At 51.9% G+C, this 19,629-nt stretch overlaps 1 protein-coding gene across 1 annotated transcript in view; it reads left to right on the top strand.

The window, feature by feature from the left end:
* Positions 1-19,629, top strand: part of NIBAN1 (niban apoptosis regulator 1) — a 66,111-nt gene that overhangs the window by 24,189 nt on the left and 22,293 nt on the right. The window contains exons 2-5 of the mRNA XM_071565648.1: positions 4,892-5,022; positions 7,378-7,509; positions 8,427-8,541; positions 9,947-10,117. Of these exons, the coding sequence (XP_071421749.1) occupies positions 4,892-5,022; positions 7,378-7,509; positions 8,427-8,541; positions 9,947-10,117 (549 nt within the window). The remainder of the gene's footprint in view (positions 1-4,891; positions 5,023-7,377; positions 7,510-8,426; positions 8,542-9,946; positions 10,118-19,629) is intronic.

Raw genomic sequence — 19,629 nt, 5'->3', positions numbered from 1 at the left:
CCTGCTTCACTGTCTGCAGTGCTGGTCACACACCATGGTACTTCTTTAAGGTTTTATTTTGTCTAGGATTTGCTTCAATATGGCACATCAGCTACTTTCTTACAGTTCCTGTCCCCTGGGGCATAAAGTGTGTTTTCCACTGGGCATAAGTAGTTTAAGAACATACATCCCCCAGGCCTCCAGAGAGCTTTGTATCACTGACCATGGTGTTCTTTAGAAAACCCCTTCCAAAAAGTGCTGAGTGCAAGCAGTTGTGCTGTGTGAAGAGGAAGGGTCTTGATCACCTTGGTGCTCTTGGAAGGATCATCTTCCTACCAATCCCCTGTATTTATAATAACTTCTGTGGCAAGTCCTTACTTGTTTCCATTGTTAACTTCCAAATGGCCCTAGTCTGGTGAGCGTGGGCAAAAAAGTAAAAGCAGCAAACCCCCCAGTAAAAAGTCGTGTCTTTGAGGCCATGCTGTGTGTCTGGTGGCTTGGCAGAGGTAAGAAGGTCAAAAGTGGTGGAAAAGCAAGAAGAAACAAATCTGGGCTGATCACTGATTTCCAGTGGGACAAGAGGTAGATGGTTCTTGTTTCTCAGGTCAGTGACAGTTGCTTTTAGTCTCAAAAGATGTATCCTGACTTGTGCTGACCTTTACTGAGGGCAGTTCTGCAGAGCAGGAGCTGCATCATGAAGCACCAGCACGTGGTTCTGCAGCAGGATCTAAACCCTTAGCAAGGGGGGAATGGACTCTCAGTGCAATAATGGGACAGAAATCCTTCCACCTCCACCACCATTGCCTTTCCCTGTGGGCAATCCCAGTTCATGGAATCATGGAATGCCCTGAGCTGGAAGGGAAGCCCCAGGATGACTAAGGCAGCTCCTGGCCCTGTGAGGACAGGGAGGCTGCATGCAGGCTCCTTCTGGAGCAGCTCAGACTCCCCATCATTCTCCTGGGATAAAGCTCCCAGGACTAGGAAGTTTTGTGCAGGCTCCTCCTGGAGCAGACCAGACTCCCCTTCTCCTGGGATAAAATTCCAGCTCTGGGCTGCAGAGCCCTTTGGAGGAGCTGGAGCTGAGCTGTTGCCAGAGCAGCCAAGCCCTGGGAAGCTTGGCTTTGCTCCACAGGAACAGCTCTGATGGAGCAGATACACTAAATTTGGACAAGAATTAGGGAAACTCATTTTTCAACTGCCCTGGAGGATTTTATCTCCACTTGCCCCATATTATCATTTCATGAGAAGAGTTGCTATTACTCATGGCTGTTTCCAGCGTGTTTATTTTCAGATGGTGTATTTTTATCTTCTGTAAACCAGAAGAGTTTAAAACCCCATGGGGAACAATGGATGGAGGGTCCCTCCTCTTCTCTTCCCACCCTTGGGTGGTGCTGAGGCTGCTGTGGAGCCAAGTCCTCCTGTGGTGCCACTCAAAAGCTCTTGCAATAAACTTGGCTTCTCATTTTAAGGCAGGGGAGTGTTTTTAATGCAGAGATCCTTGGCAGAGATTGGGAGAAAAGGTCTGACCCATTTGCTGCTCGAGTCGTGTTTTGGTTGATTGTACATACAGCCTGCACATAAAAATGGCATCAGTGCCATGTGTGTCACATGGATGTTGTGAACTGCAGAGTTCTGCCCCTTCAGTCCTCGTCCTCAAGCTGCTCTCAGCAGTGCTGACAGTGGAGGCTCTTCTGGGGCCATTTAGCCACAACTGAAAGACTTTTGCAAAAATTACGGCTGTTTCCTGCCATTGTTGGAAGTTTTTTCCCCACACCAGGACTCTGTTTTTGTCCCACTTCCTCTGCAAAGTTTTACAGGCAGCACTCAAATGAGGTGCAGTGTCCCAGAGCCCTGTCTGGCATTAAGAGGCCACAAGAAACTGGAAAAGAAAAAACAGGGGCAAAGCCTGAGCAGGAAACCCCAGTGGGGCTGGGGCCACCAACATCCTCCTGCTGGATGGGACCAGAGGGGAAAATGCCATCAAGAAGGTTTGGGGAAGTTTTGTCCTTATTTGGAGAATAAGTTGATGCCTCTGCCCAAAGCAGGCTGGGTTTTACTGGGCTGGGATTTTCTCCTTCAGCAGCACCATATCCTGCTTTTACCCCCAAGCACATCCTGGCATCAGCAGGTCTCCAAAAATCTGTCTGAAGCTCTGGAGTCCAGGTTGTCACCTGGTGCTGTCCTGCAAGTAAATCTGTGCAAAACTTGCCTAAGTGGTGAATGGGCTGAGGCTCCTGCCACCCCTCCAGCCTGGTGGGAGCCCAGCCAGGGCTGGCTGGGCTTGTCCCAGTGTGGTGTGTCACTGGAATGGAGCAGGGATGGGGCAAAAGGGCTGCCAGTTCAGGGGAAGGCAGAGATCCCACTGCTGGTGGAGAAGAAGGCTCCAGATCAACTCTATGAGCTGGTTACCAGGGAGCAGCTGGAACCAAAGGTTGTATCCATAGTGCAGCTTTTTCTTTTGCATGCCAGGAAGTTATGGAATAATTCATAGACTCCCAGGATGGTTTGGGTTGGAAGGCACCTTAAAGCCCATCCAGTCCCACCCCCTGCCACGGGCAGAGACACCTTCCACCAGCCCAGGGTGCTCCGAGCCCTGTCCAAGCTGGACACTTCCACAGCTTCCCGGGGCAGTAATCCCTGGAATAACTCAAACCTGTGGGTCCCTGAATTGATGCAATTCCCTCCAACAGCCTGGTAATGTCCCACAGAAGGAAGAAATCAGAGCTGGACCTGAAATAAGCACCTCATAAAATCTTTTGCCATGGCCCATCCCTGTGAACTCCTCAGCAAACTAACTAGTTTTCCATGGCAGTCTCAGACACACATTTTTGGAGGTTTAAAGTGGAAATTGGTAGCCAGATGTGATAAATTTTGGACCTGTGTACTATCTCCCATAAAATCCCACACACTCATTCTGGGTGATCTGTGGCTTTTCTGCTTTTTAAACCATATTTAAAATGATTTAAGATGACAAAAGACATGAACATTCTGGGAACTGCTCTGGCATTTAACGCCCATTTTTTGGGCAGTGAGAAATGGCAATAAAACCAGCAGTAATGCAGGAATTTTATGGTTAATTCAGAAGGACTGTGCTCAAAACAGCCAATCTGTGGAGAGCTGCCCCTGATGCCACTGTAGGTTCTGCAGACTTACAGCCCGTGGCGTAAAATACAGAAACCTCCTGAGAATTCCCAGTGGATCCCTTTTGGTGGAAGTGCTGGGGGTGGCTGGGAGGAGCTGTTCACATCATTACAGGATGCAGGTGGTTCAGCTTTTCCCCTTTTTGGCCCTTCAGGAATGCTCAGTGTCATTCGTGGTTTAGGAGTCCATAGAGAGATCTCCAGAAATCTTAATTTGGGAACTACATTTTTGTTTCTCTCATACAGAAAACTTGGTGTTTTTGCCCCAAGCAGAACAAAATGGAATTTTGAAAACACAAAAATCGCTTGAGATGTAAAATTACATTTGTGTGCTGTGTGCTCAGGAAAAGCCCTTTGGTGAGAAGATGAGAAGAAAGGGATGCTGAGAAGAAAGGGATGTGTCCAGTCTCCAGGATGTTTGGGATGCTCTCTGGATCACAGGCCAGGGTCTGGCTTTTGCAATGCCACAGATTCTTTTGACTCACATACATCCACATGCCTTTAACTTTCTTACCTTCACCTCCCTGTCTGCAAAGCACCATTATTTCTTTGCTAGGCTTAATGAGTTAATTACTTGTAAATCGGTTTAAGGGTCTCAGAAATGAGGCTGTCAGTGTGTTTATTGCTGGTGCTGCCACTGATGAGCTCTTGATCTTAGGGAGACAATCCCAGGGTGGTGTCTATGGCATCGTAGGGTGTCTGTTTACATTGAAACAAAGCCCAGACTGCAGCACCCCAGCCTAGAGAAAGTTTTGTGGAGTTTTGAGACAGCTTTAAAATCTCACTAAGTGATAACATTGGCTGATTTGGCCAAGCATTAGGCAGTGTCTCTGGTATTCACTGAAACCCTTTCAGCTTTCCAGCACCCAGGGCTCGGTGGCAGCCTGGCCCAGGGAGAGGCAGGAGCAGCTCTCCTTGGAGAAGTGGATTTGGGGTGTGTTTTGATCACTCTTAGAAAGAAAATCCACGTCCTAAACCCAGTGTTTTTCTGGAGAAATTTCCTCTGAATGCATCTCCAAGGGTTTCCTGATCTGTGCAGCAAAAGGTCCTTGGTGTGTTTGGATGGTGTTTTCATGGAAACCTGGAATGGTTTGGGCTGGAAGGGACTTAAAGCGCATCCAGTGCCCCCCCTGCCATGGGCAGGGACACCTCCCACCAGCCCAGGCTGCTCCAAGCCCTGTCCAACCTGGCCTGGAACACTCCCAGGGATGGGGCAGCCACAGCTTCTCTGGGCACCTGTGCCAGGGCCTGCCCACCCTCCCAGCCAGGAATTCCTTCCCAATATCCAATGTAAATGTCTCCTCCTTCGGCTTAAAGCCACTCCCCTTGTCCTGTCACTTCATGCCTGTGTCCAAAGTCCCTCTCCAGTTCTCTGGAAGCCCCTTCAGGTGCTGTGAGCCCTCAATAAAATCAGCCCAAAGCCTTCTCTTCTCCAAATTCCCACCCACTCCAGAAATGCTGTAGGTGTTTTGCAAAGTGCTTGGAAATCACCAGAGGTCAGTGATTCTGTGATTCCCAACATTCCATCTAACCTGCCCTCTGGCAGTGGGAAACCATTCCCCTTGTCCTGTCCCTCCATCCCTTGTCCCAAGTCCCTCTCCATCTTTCCTGTGGGCTCCTTCCTGCACTGGAAGACCACAATGAGATCCCCCCAGAGCTTCCCTTTTTCACAGCGAAGAGTTTCGGGTCTCTGGTGCCGAGGCTTTGGTTCTGCACTCCACTCTGTGAAGCCACAGACACAAAATAGAGTCAACTCTCTGTTTGTGCTTCAGGGAAGACCGAGGCCACGCTGAGGAACTTCAGCCCGCACTACCGGCGCCAGCACGCCGCGGCGTTCTGCCGGCACGCGCAGGAGGAGCTGGAGCAGCGCCGCGACACCCACCCGCGCTTCCTGAGGGCCAGGGTAGGTGGGCACGGGGGCCCTTCCCCTCCTCCAGCTGCCACAGGGCTCTGCTCTTCTGCATGGAGTCATTAATGCATCACCCACCTCAGTCACACACTCAGAGGTTGTGACGGGTGAGACGTGTGAGGTGGAAGTGCCTCTGGCGCTACCTGGGCTTGGTTTGCTTGTTCTGCCCAGTGTTCAGGGCCCTCAAGTGAAGATAACAGGAGGTGCAGATACTCAAAGCTTCTGAAAACCAACTGTGCAGGTTTAAAGGTGAAACCAGCAGGAGAAATGAACCCAACACAAAAGAGATCATAAGGCAGAGTTACAATTTAATAACAATATTACAATAAATGCAATGGCACAAAGAGAAATTGGGTTTAACCCACAAACCCCAGCAGTCTAACCCAGCCCTCTGGGGCACAAACACAGTGGGGTTTGGTGGCCCCTGTGCTGAGCCCCACGTGGTTCCTCCGAGTCCAAAGGAAAAGGAAGGGACAAACCTGTTGGTGCAGATGATGTCACAGTCTGGTGGAGAGTGGTGGGCTCCTCCTGTCAAGGTTCTGCTTCTCCTCTGGATCCAATGAGTGGTCCCAGAAGTCCTCAAACCGCAAGATTCTCTCCCCTGAGGTGCAGGTGGGAGCCCCCAGTGCCTCCCCCAGGGCAGGGAGTTCCACACTGGGGGATCTGACTCTGGGAGTCAGGGGGGATTTTGGAATGGTTGCTGGCCCATGAGCAGAGCTGAGCCCTCAGGTGGGTGTGGAGGTGCCAAGGACTCCCTGGAGGGGAGTTCTCCCAGCTCCTCTGCCAGGCTTCTTTCCCAGCCAGCTCCCAGCCTGAGGGCTCAGCTGTGCCCTGGGCAGCTGCTGCCAATGGGCCATTGGTACCAGTTGCTGGGCAATGGCCCAGAGGGTTTAGAATGCACAGCTTTGGTCACCCACACAGGGATAAGCTGGTCCTGGCTACTGAACTGGGACACGAACCCAGAGTGTATTTTTAAAGTTATCTAAAAGTTTCTCTATAGATAAGCACAGAAATGTCTTTCAGCTTCTTACATTGGATGGTTGAAAACATAATAAATGTGTAGAGAGGGCATTTCATGTGTATATTTTCTTATCCATAACCCAAGTTTGCATAATAGTTTGCACATGGAGATGCTGGATTTTGTTCAATTACTCTGAGGTGGAAAAGTTACATTTGGGTGCAGGTTTCGGGTTTTATTTTTGAAAACTCACCTTTGTTTTGGTCTTGTTTAGTTGTTGATTGTAGCATGAAGAGAACAGTGCCACAAATTTCTGGTGCAGAGAGCTGGCCACTTGGACAAAGCTGTTTGCTTCCTTCTGATTGCAGAGTTTTGCAAAGTCTGGGGGCAGAGACCACAGACTCAGGAAAGAGACTTCTGTAGGACACATAATTAATCCTTTCAGCCATGGCTCAGGGTTCCATGAAGAAGATGGGAATAGTTCCCTCTGTGGAGTGAGCTGTGGGAGCTGTTTTTTGTCAGAGAAGAGACCAAACTCTCTCTGTTAGAGGGAAGTGCAGAGAGTCAGCCTTTGGTGTTAGCAGGACACAAATTCCATTTTCTGGCCATCTGGGAAATCACAGATTTCCAGTTCTTTTGAAATGAGTTGAGGTAAAGCACTGAGCTGGGATGGAAGAGGTGGGATAACAGAAAAGGTGGGATAATAGAAGAGCTGGGATAACAGGAGAGGTGGGATAATAGGAGAGGTGGGATAATAGGAGAGATGGGATAATAGGAGAGATGGGATAACAGGAGAGGACAGGTGGGATAACAGGAGGGGACAGGTGGGATAACAGGAGAGTTGGGGTAGTAAAAGAGGTGGGATATAGGAGAGGTGGGATAACAGAAGAGATGGGATAAGAGAAGATAACAGAAGAGCCATGTCTGTCAGAAAGAGCACAGATGCAAAAGTGTTACGAAGAAATGGGAAACAATTTACTGTTTTGTAATAAAACTCTTTTCTGCATCAATGAAATGTTTTTAGGACACAGTGGAAAATGGGAGTTGGGGAAATTCAAGCCATCTTGCAGGGTGCTGGAATGAGATGATCTTTTCAGGTCCCTCTCCACCCAGACCATCCCAGGATTCTCTGATCCTGCAGTCAGCATGGCAGCTGAAAGAGTGAGATCTCTGTCTCAGGGATCTGGTGGTGTATTTGGAGGGCAGAGCTCTCCTGCTGCCTCCTCACCTCAGGCTACAGGAACTTCTGGTGTGTGTAGTATCTGCCCAAGTGTTTGTGACTCCAGGTTGCATCTGAGACTCCAAAGACCTCAGAGCAGCCCTGTGGAAATGTGGAACTGAAAGCCTGAGCATGGCCAGAGTAACCCCACCCCTCCCACCTGTGCTTGCAGCCCCCAGGGCAGCCTGGGGCAGTGCTGTACGAGGCAGAGCTGCTGCACTTCGCCGAGGACCTGAGGAAGTGGAAGGACAGATACGTCGTTATCAAAGCTGACTACACTGTGCATTGCTTTGAGAGCAGGGAGGTGAGTGCTGCTCCTTTCGTGTCCTTGTACTCTCCCAAGGGAACTGAACCAGGTGGATCTGCTGCTGCTGCTGCTGCCTTTCCTTCAGCAGCGCTGGGGGAGACCTTGTCCTTGTCAGAGGGCATGGCTGAGGGTTAAACCTCAGCCACACGTGGCTACAAGAGCTAGAAAATCATTGTAACAGCAACAGGAACCCTCCTTTGCCTGCCCCAGAGTGCTCCTGTCTGCTCTGTGTGTCCCTGTAACACATCCTTGGGCTCCTGCAATTGGAGTTGAAGGGGCAGCTTTTGGTGGCTTCAGTGTGACTGAAAACCCTGGAGGGTTTTAAGCTGAGATTGGCCGTGACACTGAGTGCTGTGATCTGATACAGGGACTGGAGTTGGACCAGGGTTGGACTTGATGATCTTGGAGGTCTTTTCCAACCCAATCGATTCCATGATTCTATCACTGCAGTGAAGCTTTTCATGTGGCAGCTGCTGGAGTCAAACTGGTCCTACCTGACAAATCAAACCAAGGAGCCAATCCCACCCTTTCTCCCTCCCTCCTATCCCTGGCTCTTCCCCACAGCACATCAGCACTGAGAGGAGCAGATCCCACCCTTTTCTCCCTTCCTCCCATCTCTGACTCTTCTCCACTTTAGATCAGCACTTAGAGGGTATTTTCAAACATGTTTTTTATATTTAACTTTATTTTAGATTTGATACACCTAAGGAACATATCCAAAATTCAGCCTGACAAAAAGATATTCCCTTTGGGGAATATCCCCATGCATGAAAATCAGAGAATATCCTGAGTTGGAAGTGACCCACAAGGATCATTGAGAACAATTCCTGGCTGTGTCAATGAGTTGTGTATTTGATGTTTTCCCTCTCCTTAAATCTCTCTTTGATGATACTCCCTCTTTCTTGATTTTCCAGGCCTACCAGAAGGGAGCCAGCCCTAAACATCATATTGTTCCTGCAGGAGGCAAAGTGCTGACTTCAGAAGAAGATTACAATTTGCTGTCTGATAAACATTTTCCAGATCCTGTTGGTAAGCCCTTCCCAAAGCTGAACTCCCCAAACCCAGGCTCAGTTCTCTCTTTGGGGAAGGCTTTCAGGCTCCACACTAAAACAGGGCAGCAGGAGATGCCCCCAGCCCTTTTCCCAAGCCAAAGAACAGCTCCAGAGTGGATGAGCACAGGGATGCTCTGGGCTGACACTCAGAGAAAGGCAGGCTCCCTTTTTCCCAGCATCCAGCACAACACCCCTGGAGGCTGCTCAGGAGCAGGGCAGGAACCACACCACCATTGTTCCCGGGCTTTGTTAATATTCCTGGTTTATTTGTTGCCATTTTTAGTTGCCAGCTGCCTGTGGTGACTCACAGTTCATAATAAGGCCCACAGAGAGGGCAGGAAGGTTTGCTGCTGCTGAGTTTGTTGTTTCTGGGGCAGGAACTGCTGTGGTCCTGCCTGCCCCCACTCCACAAAAGTGGAAAAATTTCAGGCTTTAAGGGAGCAGATCTCATGTTGCAGGGTATGATTTGGAAAATGGGATGCCACATAATGAAAGGGATAAGGGTAACATGAAGACAAGGATTTATTTTTTAAGTCCTGTCTCACCCTAGTTAAAAGTTATGACTGTTGGGAGGTGCCTCCTTACACCTTTTCCCAAGGCATAGGGGGGTCAGAGGGGCTTGCAGGTGTCCTCTCTGTGTCACCACGACTCTGTGGCAGTTGGAATGAGCACTGTGGCTGGCTGGGGCTCTCCCTTCCAACAGAGAGGGCTCAGTTAGACTTTCATGCCCCTTGTCCCCTTCTGTGTGATGCTGAAGACCCTCCCAGAGGAACCTGTTGTGTCTGGGCTCTCAGAGCACAGCATTGACCAGGGGTGGGTTTGTCCAGCACCCCCTGTGTGCAGGGACTCAGGGCAGGGGAGAACTGGAGTACTTGGTGCTTCCTTTACTGCACCTGCAGGGGCTTGAAGTGACAGTTCTGAGGTGTGTGGGCACCCTGGAGCCAAGGAAAGGAACTGCTGTTCTGACACAGTTTGATACAGTTTGTTCCTCTGGGGAAGTCCATAAGCCCCTCTGTGGTCTTTATGTGGCAGAGACCAGAGCTGCACACTCCCCTCCTTACCTGCCATGAAAACTTTCCCCAGCAACTACAATCCAGTGAAACGGTGCCTTGGAATGTTACCAGAACTGTACAGCTTTTGGCCACCTTGTATACAAAGCAAGGGACCCTCCAGTTGCTGTGTTGGGACACAGAGAGGTGGTTGGTCCTGCTGGGCGTGCCCATCCCAGCTGTGTCCCCTGCCCTCCGTGGCATCGGGAAGGACACTTCTGTCATGTCTCATGCTTCCCTCTAGCAAAGGTCTAGAAAAGAGGCCAAGAAAGGTCTAGAAAAAGCCCCCCCAAGAAACCTGCAGCTTCCAACAGGAGGTGTGTTTGTGTGCAGGGGTGAGCGAGAAGGAGGCGGCTCCAGCCCTGGTGCAGCTCCCGAGGGAGCAGTTCCCGGTGTTCCTGTGGCAGCCCTTTGCCCGGCACAGCTACTACTGCTGCCCTGAGCCGGCAGCGCAGAGGAGGCTCAGCACCATCCTGGGGGACTGTGTGAGGCACTGCAGCCATGGTGAGTGCACCCAGGGCTGGGCCAGGGCCCTCGGGAATGGGGCAGCACCATCCTGCTGGGGGCAGAGCCGGGAGGGGGCAAAGGTGGGAGGGGGCAAAGGTGGGAGGGGGCAAAGCTGGGAGGGGGCAGAGCTGGGAGGGGGCAGAGCTGGGAGGGGACAAAGCTGGGAGGGGACAGAGCTGGGAGGGGGCAGAGCTGGGAAAGGGCAAAGCTGGGAGGGGGCAGAGCTGAGAGGGAGCAAAGCTGGGAGGGGGCAAAGCTGGGAGGGGGCAGAGCTGGGAGGGGGCAAAGCTGGGAGGGAGCAAAGATGGGAGAGGGCAAAACTGGGAGGGAGCAAAGATGGGAGGGGGCAGAGCTGGGAGGGGGTAAAGCTGGGAGGGGGCAGAGCTGGGAGGGGGTAAAGCTGGGAGGGAGCAGAGCTGGGAGGGGACAGAGCTGGGAGGGGGCAGAGCTGGGAGGGGGCAAAGCTGGGAGGGAGCAAAGGTGGGAGGGAGCAAAGATGGGAGGGGGCAAAGCTGGGAGGGAGCAAAGATGGGAGGGGGCAGAGATGGGAGGGAGCAAAGATGGGAGGGGGCAGAGATGGGAGGGGGCAGAGCTGGGAGGGGGCAGAGCTGAGAGGGAGCAAAGGTGGGAAAGGGCAAAGCTGGGAGGGGGCAAAGCTGGGAGGGAGCAAAGATGGGAGGGGGCAGAGCTGGGAAAGGGCAAAGCTGGGAGGGGGCAAAGCTGGGAGGGAGCAAAGATGGGAGGGGGCAGAGATGGGAGGGGGCAGAGCTGGGAGGGGGCAGAGCTGGGAGGGGGCAGAGCTGAGAGGGAGCAAAGCTGGGAGGGGGCAAAGCTGGGAGGGGGCAGAGATGGGAGGGGGCAGAGCTGGGAAAGGGCAAAGCTGGGAGGGGGCAAAGCTGGGAGGGGGCAAAGCTGGGAGGGGGCAAAGATGGAAGGGGGCAGAGCTGGGAGGGGGCAAAGCTGAGAGGGAGCAAAGCTGGGAGGGGACAAAGATGGGAGGGAGCAAAGCTGGGAGGGGGCAAAGCTGGGAGGGGGCAAAGCTGGGAGGGGGCAAAGATGGGAGAGAGCAGAGATGGGAGGGGGCAGAGCTGGGAGGGGACAGAGCTGGGAGGGGGCAGAGCTGGGAGGGAGCAAAGGTGGGAGGGGGCAGAGCTGAGAGGGGGCAAAGCTGGGAGGGAACAAAGATGGGAGGGGGCAGAGCTGGGAAAGGGCAAAGCTGGGAGGGGGCAAAGCTGGGAGGGAGCAAAGATGGGAGGGGGCAAAGCTGGGAGGGGGAAGAGCTGGGAGGGGGAAGAGCTGCAATGAAGTGAGCTTGGGTAGCAAACAAGGGATTGCTCTGGAAGGTGCATTGCTCTCTGTATCAGTCCATCTACATTCACGATTAGGGTATGAAATGGTAAGAGATGTTCACAAACTGGCACAGCTGTGTGTGCCATCTCGACAAATTCATCACATATATGGAATATCACATCACAGGTACAGGATCATAAATCATAAAGTCATGGAATGCCCTGAGCTGGAAGGGCCCCACAGGGATCATGGATCCTGGCCCTGCACAGACACCCCAGCAGTCCCACCCTGTCCATGAAGCAGAGCAGGCTGTGCAGTGTGGAGGGAGTGCAGCCTCCCAGGGCATGGCTGTGGTGGCACAAGTGTCACTTGTGGTCAGACATTCAGCCTTTCTGCAGCTCAGGCCCCAGCCATAGTGAAACCTTGTAACTGGCTCCTGAATGGTGTGTAAGACACAGGATTGACTGTTTGCACAAAGATGAATTTTAAATCTCACTTTCTATGTTAGATGAGAGAAAGTAAACAAAAACCCCAACCCCAAAGCTGTGACTTGCTGGGGTTATAAAAACACCCTTGCTCCCATGAAATTGGAAGACCATTTGTGAGTTGGAACCTTCAGAAAAAGAAATGCTTTCTTGCTTTCCAGCTGTCCTGGTTCCCACACTGGTCTCCAGGCTCTTCATGCCTTTGGTGTTGCTTTTGAGTCCCATCTGGTCCTGCTGCCCTTTCTGGGAGATGGGAATAGGAACTTCTCCAGGAACCTCCTGTGCTTGTAGATAAATGACTTGTGAGTGCAATATGTGAACAGCCCCTTTTAATTGGCTCCCAGGGTATGTTTTTCAGCTGTCACTGTAGTGTCCTGGCCATCAGGCTCACCCCATGTCCCTCAGACAGCTGTCCCACTGTCCTCCTGGGTCCTCCTCAGCTGCCCTCTCCTCTCCCTTGTCTCCACTGCCCAGGGCATTCCTGGTCCCCTTTAGGACTCCATTCCCAGGATGAGGACACTGAACAGTGCAGGTCCAGACAGGCTCCTGAGAGGGCTGTGGTGCTCAGGGCTGGTTGGTGACAGGTCCTGATGCTCTCCAGGTGGTGACACTGCCATGACCTCCATGCTCGCCCTCCCAGCTCCTGTCCAGGCCTTGCTGGAGGTGGTGGCGCACAGTGTCCCTGTGGCTGTGCCAGCCTTGTGTCATGCTGGAGGTGGTGGCACAGTGTGTCCTTGTGGCTGTGCCAGCCCCGTGCCATGCTGGAGGTGGTGGCATACAGTGTCCCTGTGGCTGTGCCAGCCTTGTGTCATGCTGGAGGTGGTGGCACAGTGTGTCCTTGTGGCTGTGCCAGCCCTGTGCCATGCTGGAGGTGGTGGCACAGTGTCCTTGTGGCTGTGCCAGCCCTGTGCCATGCTGGAGGTGGTGGCATACAGTGTGTCCTTGTGACTGTGCCAGCCCTGTGCCATGCTGGAGGTGGTGGCACAGTGTGTCCTTGTGGCTGTGCCAGCCCTGTGCCATGCTGGAGGTGGTGGCATACAGTGTGTCCTTGTGGCTGTGCCAGCCCCGTGCCATGCTGGAGGTGGTGGCATACAGTGTGTCCTTGTGGCTGTGCCAGCCCCGTGCCATGCTGGAGGTGGTGGCATACAGTGTGTCCTTGTGGCTGTGCCAGCCCTGTGCCATGCTGGAGGTGGTGGCATACAGTGTGTCCTTGTGGCTGTGCCAGCCTTGTGCCATGCTGGAGGTGGTGGCATACAGTGTGTCCTTGTGGCTGTGCCAGTCCTGTGCCATGCTGGAGGTGGTGGCGCACAGTGTGTCCCTGTGGCTGTGCCAGCCCTGTGCCATGCTGGAGGTGGTGGCATACAGTGTATCCTTGTGGCTGTGCCAGCCCTGTGCCATGCTGGAGGTGGTGGCGCACAGTGTGTCCCTGTGGCTGTGCCAGCCCTGTGCCATGCTGGAGGTGGTGGCACAGTGTCCCTGTGGCTCAGCCTCATGCCATGCTGAGGTGGTGGCATACAGTGTGTCCTTGTGGCTGTGCCAGCCCTGTGCCATGCTGGAGGTGGTGGCATACAGTGTGTCCTTGTGGCTGTGCCAGCCCTGTGCCATGCTGGAGGTGGTGGCACAGTGTCCTTGTGGCTCAGCCTCATGCCATGCTGAGGTGGTGGCACAGTGTCCCTGTGGCTGTGCCAGCCCCGTGCCATGCTGGAGGTGGTGGCACAGTGTCCTTGTGGCTCAGCCTCATGCCATGCTGAGGTGGTGGCACAGTGTCCCTGTGGCTCAGCCTCATGCCATGCTGAGGTGGTGGCACAGTGTCCTTGTGGCTCTGCCAGCCTTGTGCCATGCTGGAGGTGCCATGCTTGGTGAAGAGCTGGGGCCACAGTTGTGTTTTCCTGGCAGTCCATGCCCTGCAGCCTGTCCATCAGGGGTTTGGGGGAATTCATTGTAACAGCTTGACAAGCTTTTGGCAGCCTGGTTTTTCCTTAAAGCTCAGCCCATCACTCCAGGGGCCGATCCCGAGTTGGCCAAAGTTGGGTTGAGATGACCTCATAGGTCTTTTCCATCTCCAAAGCCTGCGAGTCTACACTGTATTATATTTCATATGGCTCAGCTATTGCTCATTTCTGCATCCTTGCCAGGGTTTCTCCCTCTCAGCTTTTCCTGGGGTCAAGTTTTTATCTGACAGAAGGTGCTCAGTGACACCCCAGTGCCCTTCTCAAGGCTCAGCCTCTCTCCTCATTATTTCTGCCCAACAGGGAGATCAGGAGGCAAAGGCAGTCTGGATTAGGACCTACTGTTACACCAGGAAAAAGGTTTTGACAGCTAATAGGGAAACAGGAGCCCCTAGGTTTGGATTTCTTGGAGTTACAACATCTCCTGGAGACTCAGGTCCTGAAAGGGGAAAGATGATCCCTGACAAGCACCTCAGTAACCTGAACTCTGCCCTGGAAGTGAGCTGCTTTTTCCAAGGACTTCATATTGACTTACATTCATTCTCACATGGCTTCAAAACATTATTAATACTTTCTAAAGCCTTGTTTACAAACAATTCTGCTGATAAAATAACAGGTGTCTGAATAATCTGACAAAGTGGGTGGTGAGAATTGTGATGTAAAATTTGGCTGTGGTTTTTTGTTAAATGAAGTTGCAAAGAGAGCAGAAATGTGAACAGCTCTCCAATCGAGGGCTGTAATTCAGTGGGATAAGGAGCACTGGCCAAGGCAACACTCCACTCACCTCTTCTGAAAGCAGAATTCACCTTTGCCAGGGGAGGTTTGGCAGGGGGAGGACAAAGACAGATGTGATGTGTGATCAGAAGCTGCCTTGGTGTCCTTGCTCTACTCTGGCACTGCTGGAAAGGAGAGCCTGGCACTGGCTGATCCAGACGCCTGGAGGAGGTTTGGGCACGGTGTGTCCTGCCAGGACACAGAGCCAGCCCCTCTGTGCTGCTGGCAGGGCTGGAGTCACTCAGCCTGTGCTCCTGCCCTGGCATCCAGCTCTTGCTCCTCTCTGGAGTCCCTCTGGTAGGAATAACCAGCCCAGCCTGTGTTTCTGGGGTTTCTGGGCACAGCAGAAGCATTTGGAGTCAGTGATTCAGGTGTGTGAATGGAGTGTTGTGTGTCCCCTCCCGGTGCTCCTGCTGAGTTTGTCCTTCACACTCACTGGGAAGGGCTTGGCAGTTGGGGAGACACGGATTTCCTTCACTGTGGATGGAGTATGTAGATCAAAGGGGGTTTAATCTGTGATTAAGGGCTAATGTCTGAAACCACAAGTGCCCAGGGAGCAGCAGAGGAACCCCAAGAGCCTGATGGGTGCAGGGGGACCCCAGCACTCAGAGGAAGGGGCTGCAAAGGGTAGACTGGTCACTGCTGCTTCCAGGGAGTCTTCTCTTCCCAGAGGTCTGTGCAGCTCAGACATCTGTCTGGGCAGGATTTTCTGTAATTCTTAGTTTTAAAACTCCTCAGGTTTTTAACGAAGCTGTGCTTGAGTTGAGGTGGAGTGTGGAGGCAACCCAGGTCAGATGTGGCAGCATGTGATCCATTGGTTTGCCTTCCCTCTGTGATCCCACCACTCTCACCCACAGCCTGGACTTACTTGGGTCCCTCTCACTCCCCATTTTCTCAGGGAAATGATGACAACTGCACGCTTCAAATTTTAGGGAAAAATGACAGCTGAAATGGCCACCCAGCCTGCACTGGGGATGCCTGGCAGTCCAGAATGGCAATAATGAGGGAAAGGCTCCAAATAGTTCCCATTCTCCAGGTTTTAATCCATTGTGTTTGTATGCCCTGAAAATTGGAATGAAGTTTCTTCCAAGCCTTTATTTAATGGTTTGGTTTTTAGGAAGTCTTCTCTTTTTCTCTATGTCTTTCACTCAGTATTTGCTGCTAAAACTGGGGAGCCCTGAGCCCTTGGTGCTGGGACAGAGGGAAGTGTGTGCTGAGAAGGAAACTCCAACGAGCTCCTTCAGGGGTTTCACTTCAGGATTTCATTTTCTTTCATCTGGTTTGATTTCACATCCACATCCTGCCAATCACCCTCCTGCCACAGGAAGCTGAAGGGCTTTCAAAACCATATTGCATCACCTCCCATTTCAACAGAAATGACACCAAGAATTATTTTGAGAAATAAATACATTAAATAAGTACAATACCTTAGGCCAGAGACAAAGACAAAATGTAGTTTTAAGCTCAAGAGGGACTTGGCTACATGAGGACAACTGGAACAGCACCAGAGTTTTCCTCCATCTCTGACTTTCAGGCTGCCATTCTCTGTGTGCACATTTCCTTTTTCAACTCTCCATTTATCTGGCAGTTGTTTTTCTCACAGTTGTTTCTAACTTTCCTATGCTACATGTTTATAGCACAGGTAGGACTGGGCAGCTCTTGGGCTGTAATTCAGAATAATTCCTGAAGTGTTGGTTGAGAAGCTGACACGAAATACTCCACTGAAGGGGAATATTTGTATATAATGTAGAATATTTTATTTCAGATAAGGCTGTTTTTCCTCTTTCTGAGGTGTTTTTGCTCTGCCTCAATTCTTTCAGCCAGCATGGCTGTTGCTGTGGTGAGGATTTCCAGTCTGTAGGAGTGACATGCAGCCTCAAACACCAAGATAATGAATGTGTTAAAATCATAATTGCCATTACAGTCTTCCTGCCTTTCTCCTCTTGGGCTAATTCTCCTTTTTTACCTCTTATCCAGCGTGGGGTGGTGCAGAAGAGCCACTGCCCTGTGCCCACCCCCCCAGTCTGGTGTAGGAGCTGTGAAGACACCCATTGGTGAGGGTGTAAGGGCTGTCTGTGCAGGCTCCAGCTGCAAAGCTCAGCAGCAGGGACATCACAGAATTATGGAGGGGTTTGGGCTGGAAGGGTCCTTAAATTCATCCAGTGCCCCTCCCCACCATGGGCAGGGACACCTCCCACCAGCCCAGGGTGCTCCAAGCCCTGTCCAACCTGGCCTTGGACACTCCCAGGGATGGGGCAGCCACAGCTTCTCTGGGCACCTGTGCCAGGGCCTGCCCACCCTCCCAGGGAAGGATTCCTTCCCAATATCCAATGTAACTTTCTCATCTTTCTGCTTAAAGCCATTCCCCTTGTGCTGTCACTCCATGCCTGTGTCCAATGTCCCTTTCCAGCTCTCCTGGAGCCCCTTCAGGTACTGGGAACCCTCAATAAATTCAGCCCAGAGCCTCCTCTTCTCTGAATTCCCACCTGCTCCAGAAATGCTGTAGGTGGTTTGCAAAGTGCTTGGAAATCACCAGAGGTCAGTGATCCTGTGATTCTTTGGGTGTGTTTGTAGGGTGTTCATTCATGGTTTAGACTATTCAGCACAGGATGCTGGTGCCACCAGAGGGAGGTCCCTGTGGCCCCTCTGGTGCTGCTCTGAACAGCCTCAGGACAAGAGGGAGGTACCTGTGGCCCCTCTGGTGCTGCTCTGAACAGCCTCAGGACAAGAGGGAGGTCCCTGTGGCCCCTCTGGTGCTGCTCTGAACAGCCCCAGGACAAGAGGGAGGTCCCTGTGGCTTTTCTGGTGCTGCTCTGAACAGCCCCAGGACAAGAGGGAGGTCCCTGTGGCCCCTCTGGTGCTGCTCTGAACAGCCCCAGGACCAGAGGGAGGTCCCTGTGGCCCCTCTGGTGCTGCTCTGAACAGCCTCAGGACAAGAGGGAGGTCCCTGTGGCTTTTCTGGTGCTGCTCTGAACAGCCCCAGGACAAGAGGGAGGTCCCTGTGGCCCCTCTGGTGCTGCTCTGAACAGCCTCAGGACCAGAGGGAGGTACCTGTGGCCCCTCTGGTGCTGCTCTGAACAGCCTCAGGACCAGAGGGAGGTCCCTGTGGCCCCTCTGGTGCTGCTCTGAACAGCCTCAGGACAAGAGGGAGGTACCTGTGGCCCCTCTGGTGCTGCTCTGAACAGCCCCAGGACAAGAGGGAGGTCCCTGTGGCCCTTCTGGTGCTGCTCTGAACAGCCCCAGGACAGGCACCGTGTGCTGCCAGTGCAGGGTGACCTGCTCAGGGTTGGGTTGTGTCCTGTTCCTCAGAGCATCGTTCCCAGCGCTCCTGGAGCTGTTTTATAAGCCCTGGTTCTCCTCCTCTGCTCAGCTTCAAACAGGTGGATTCACTCTCCTTTTCTTACCTGCCATCTCTGTGGGCTTGGGACTATTTGCCTCCTTTTTGGAGACAGAAATTCCCACAATTTTATTGGGTTGGAATTCATGGCCATGGCCTTTTTGTACAGCTCTCTGTGATACCTTATGAGCAACAGCTCCTGAAATGTCCTGGGAGCTCATGTGAGCTCTTAGAAGGGGAGATGCTCATTGTTTTATTTATTGGGCACCCCCTAACTGTGGCTGTGGGAGATGGGCAAAGCAATTCCTTAACTGCAGGAATGTGGCTGATTCCCTGGTGTTCTCCAGCTCCTTCAGCCCAGAGCCTTTGGTCACTGGCAGTGTGTGAGCACTACCTTTGAAGTACCAGGCCAAGTCATAGCAGTGTCCTATCAATTTAGTTGGGTTTGGGTTGTGTATTTTCTTTTTGACCAGCTTTTGTTTTAGAAGAACTAAATTTTAAAAAATCAGTTAGAAATTGTTGTTTGTTTTTTTATTTTTTTTTTAATTTTTTAAAGAAGATGTATAATGGAAAGCAGGGAAAAAGCAACGATCTGAATATATTCAGATGAAACAGATGCCAAGGTGAGAGGGGGATGACTTGGAAGGATGAGAAAACTGGGGGAAATGTAATTTGCATTTCTTAGCATAAAATCTGTTCTGTTGAGGGCAGCAATGGAAATAATAAGGGGTGGAAGCACCATCTTTTGAGACTGCACTTAAAATTCCAAATGGTTTTCACCCACCTTCTACTGTGTATTTGTAGCATCCCAAGAAGGAAGGCCCTTGACCAATACCTGTGCAGAGATCTTTCTTGTCCCAGAAAAATGATCTACAAGGTGACCAACCAGAAAGAGTCACAAGAGATGTTTTGGCACTGCCTTCACCCGAGCTAGTTCTCCACCAAATATTTGAAGAAGCAAGGAAGTAGTATTGTTAGAGCACATCAAATTAAATGGAGTTTCTATTCACTTATCATGTTACAAAGACTCACAGTGAGTGACATCGTCCCCATCAGTGAAACTCCTTGGAGACCTCCATCTCCTTGCAGTCACTGTCCTCCTCCCTCCTCATCCAAAGCCAGGCCTTGGCCTGATGATTGGAGGGGATATTTGTGAGCCCTGCTGTCTTGGATGAGGGAACTACAACACAGTGGGCTTTTTGTGTGGGGTTGTGTTGGGATGAGCCCTTTGAGCAGAGCTGCAGAGGGAGGCAGAGCCAGGCAGCTCCTATAAAAGCAGCTGCTGTGGGATGCCAGGCTGCTCTAACAGCAATTAGTACCTGCAGGGGGAATTCAGGGACTGTCTGGAAAATACCAGTCACCAGAGCAGAGCCTTTCCCCAGGCTGGAGATGGGATGCTGCAGGGAGCAGATGGAGCCAGGGTGTGTTGCTTGCAGGTTTTGGTATTCAGCTGATGGGTGTTGTGTCAGAGTCAGCATTTCTTTAACTCAAACCCGTGCTCTGAGCTCAGACTTTTGGATTCTGGTTCCACACTTGTTCCTCTCCCTCTCTGGGGCTCAGCCTTCAGTGAAATGTCAGCCAGAGAGCTGAGATCACTGTCTGTGGTCCAGCTCACTGTGGTAAAGCACTTTGTCCACAGTCAGTATAGCCCTTCACTGTGATTAACAATAAAAG

This window comes from Pithys albifrons, chromosome 10, assembly GCF_047495875.1.
Source record: "Pithys albifrons albifrons isolate INPA30051 chromosome 10, PitAlb_v1, whole genome shotgun sequence".
NCBI lineage: Eukaryota > Metazoa > Chordata > Aves > Passeriformes > Thamnophilidae > Pithys > Pithys albifrons.
The sequence above is the reverse complement of the archived record's forward strand: the minus strand, read 5'-3'. Positions and strand labels throughout refer to the sequence as shown.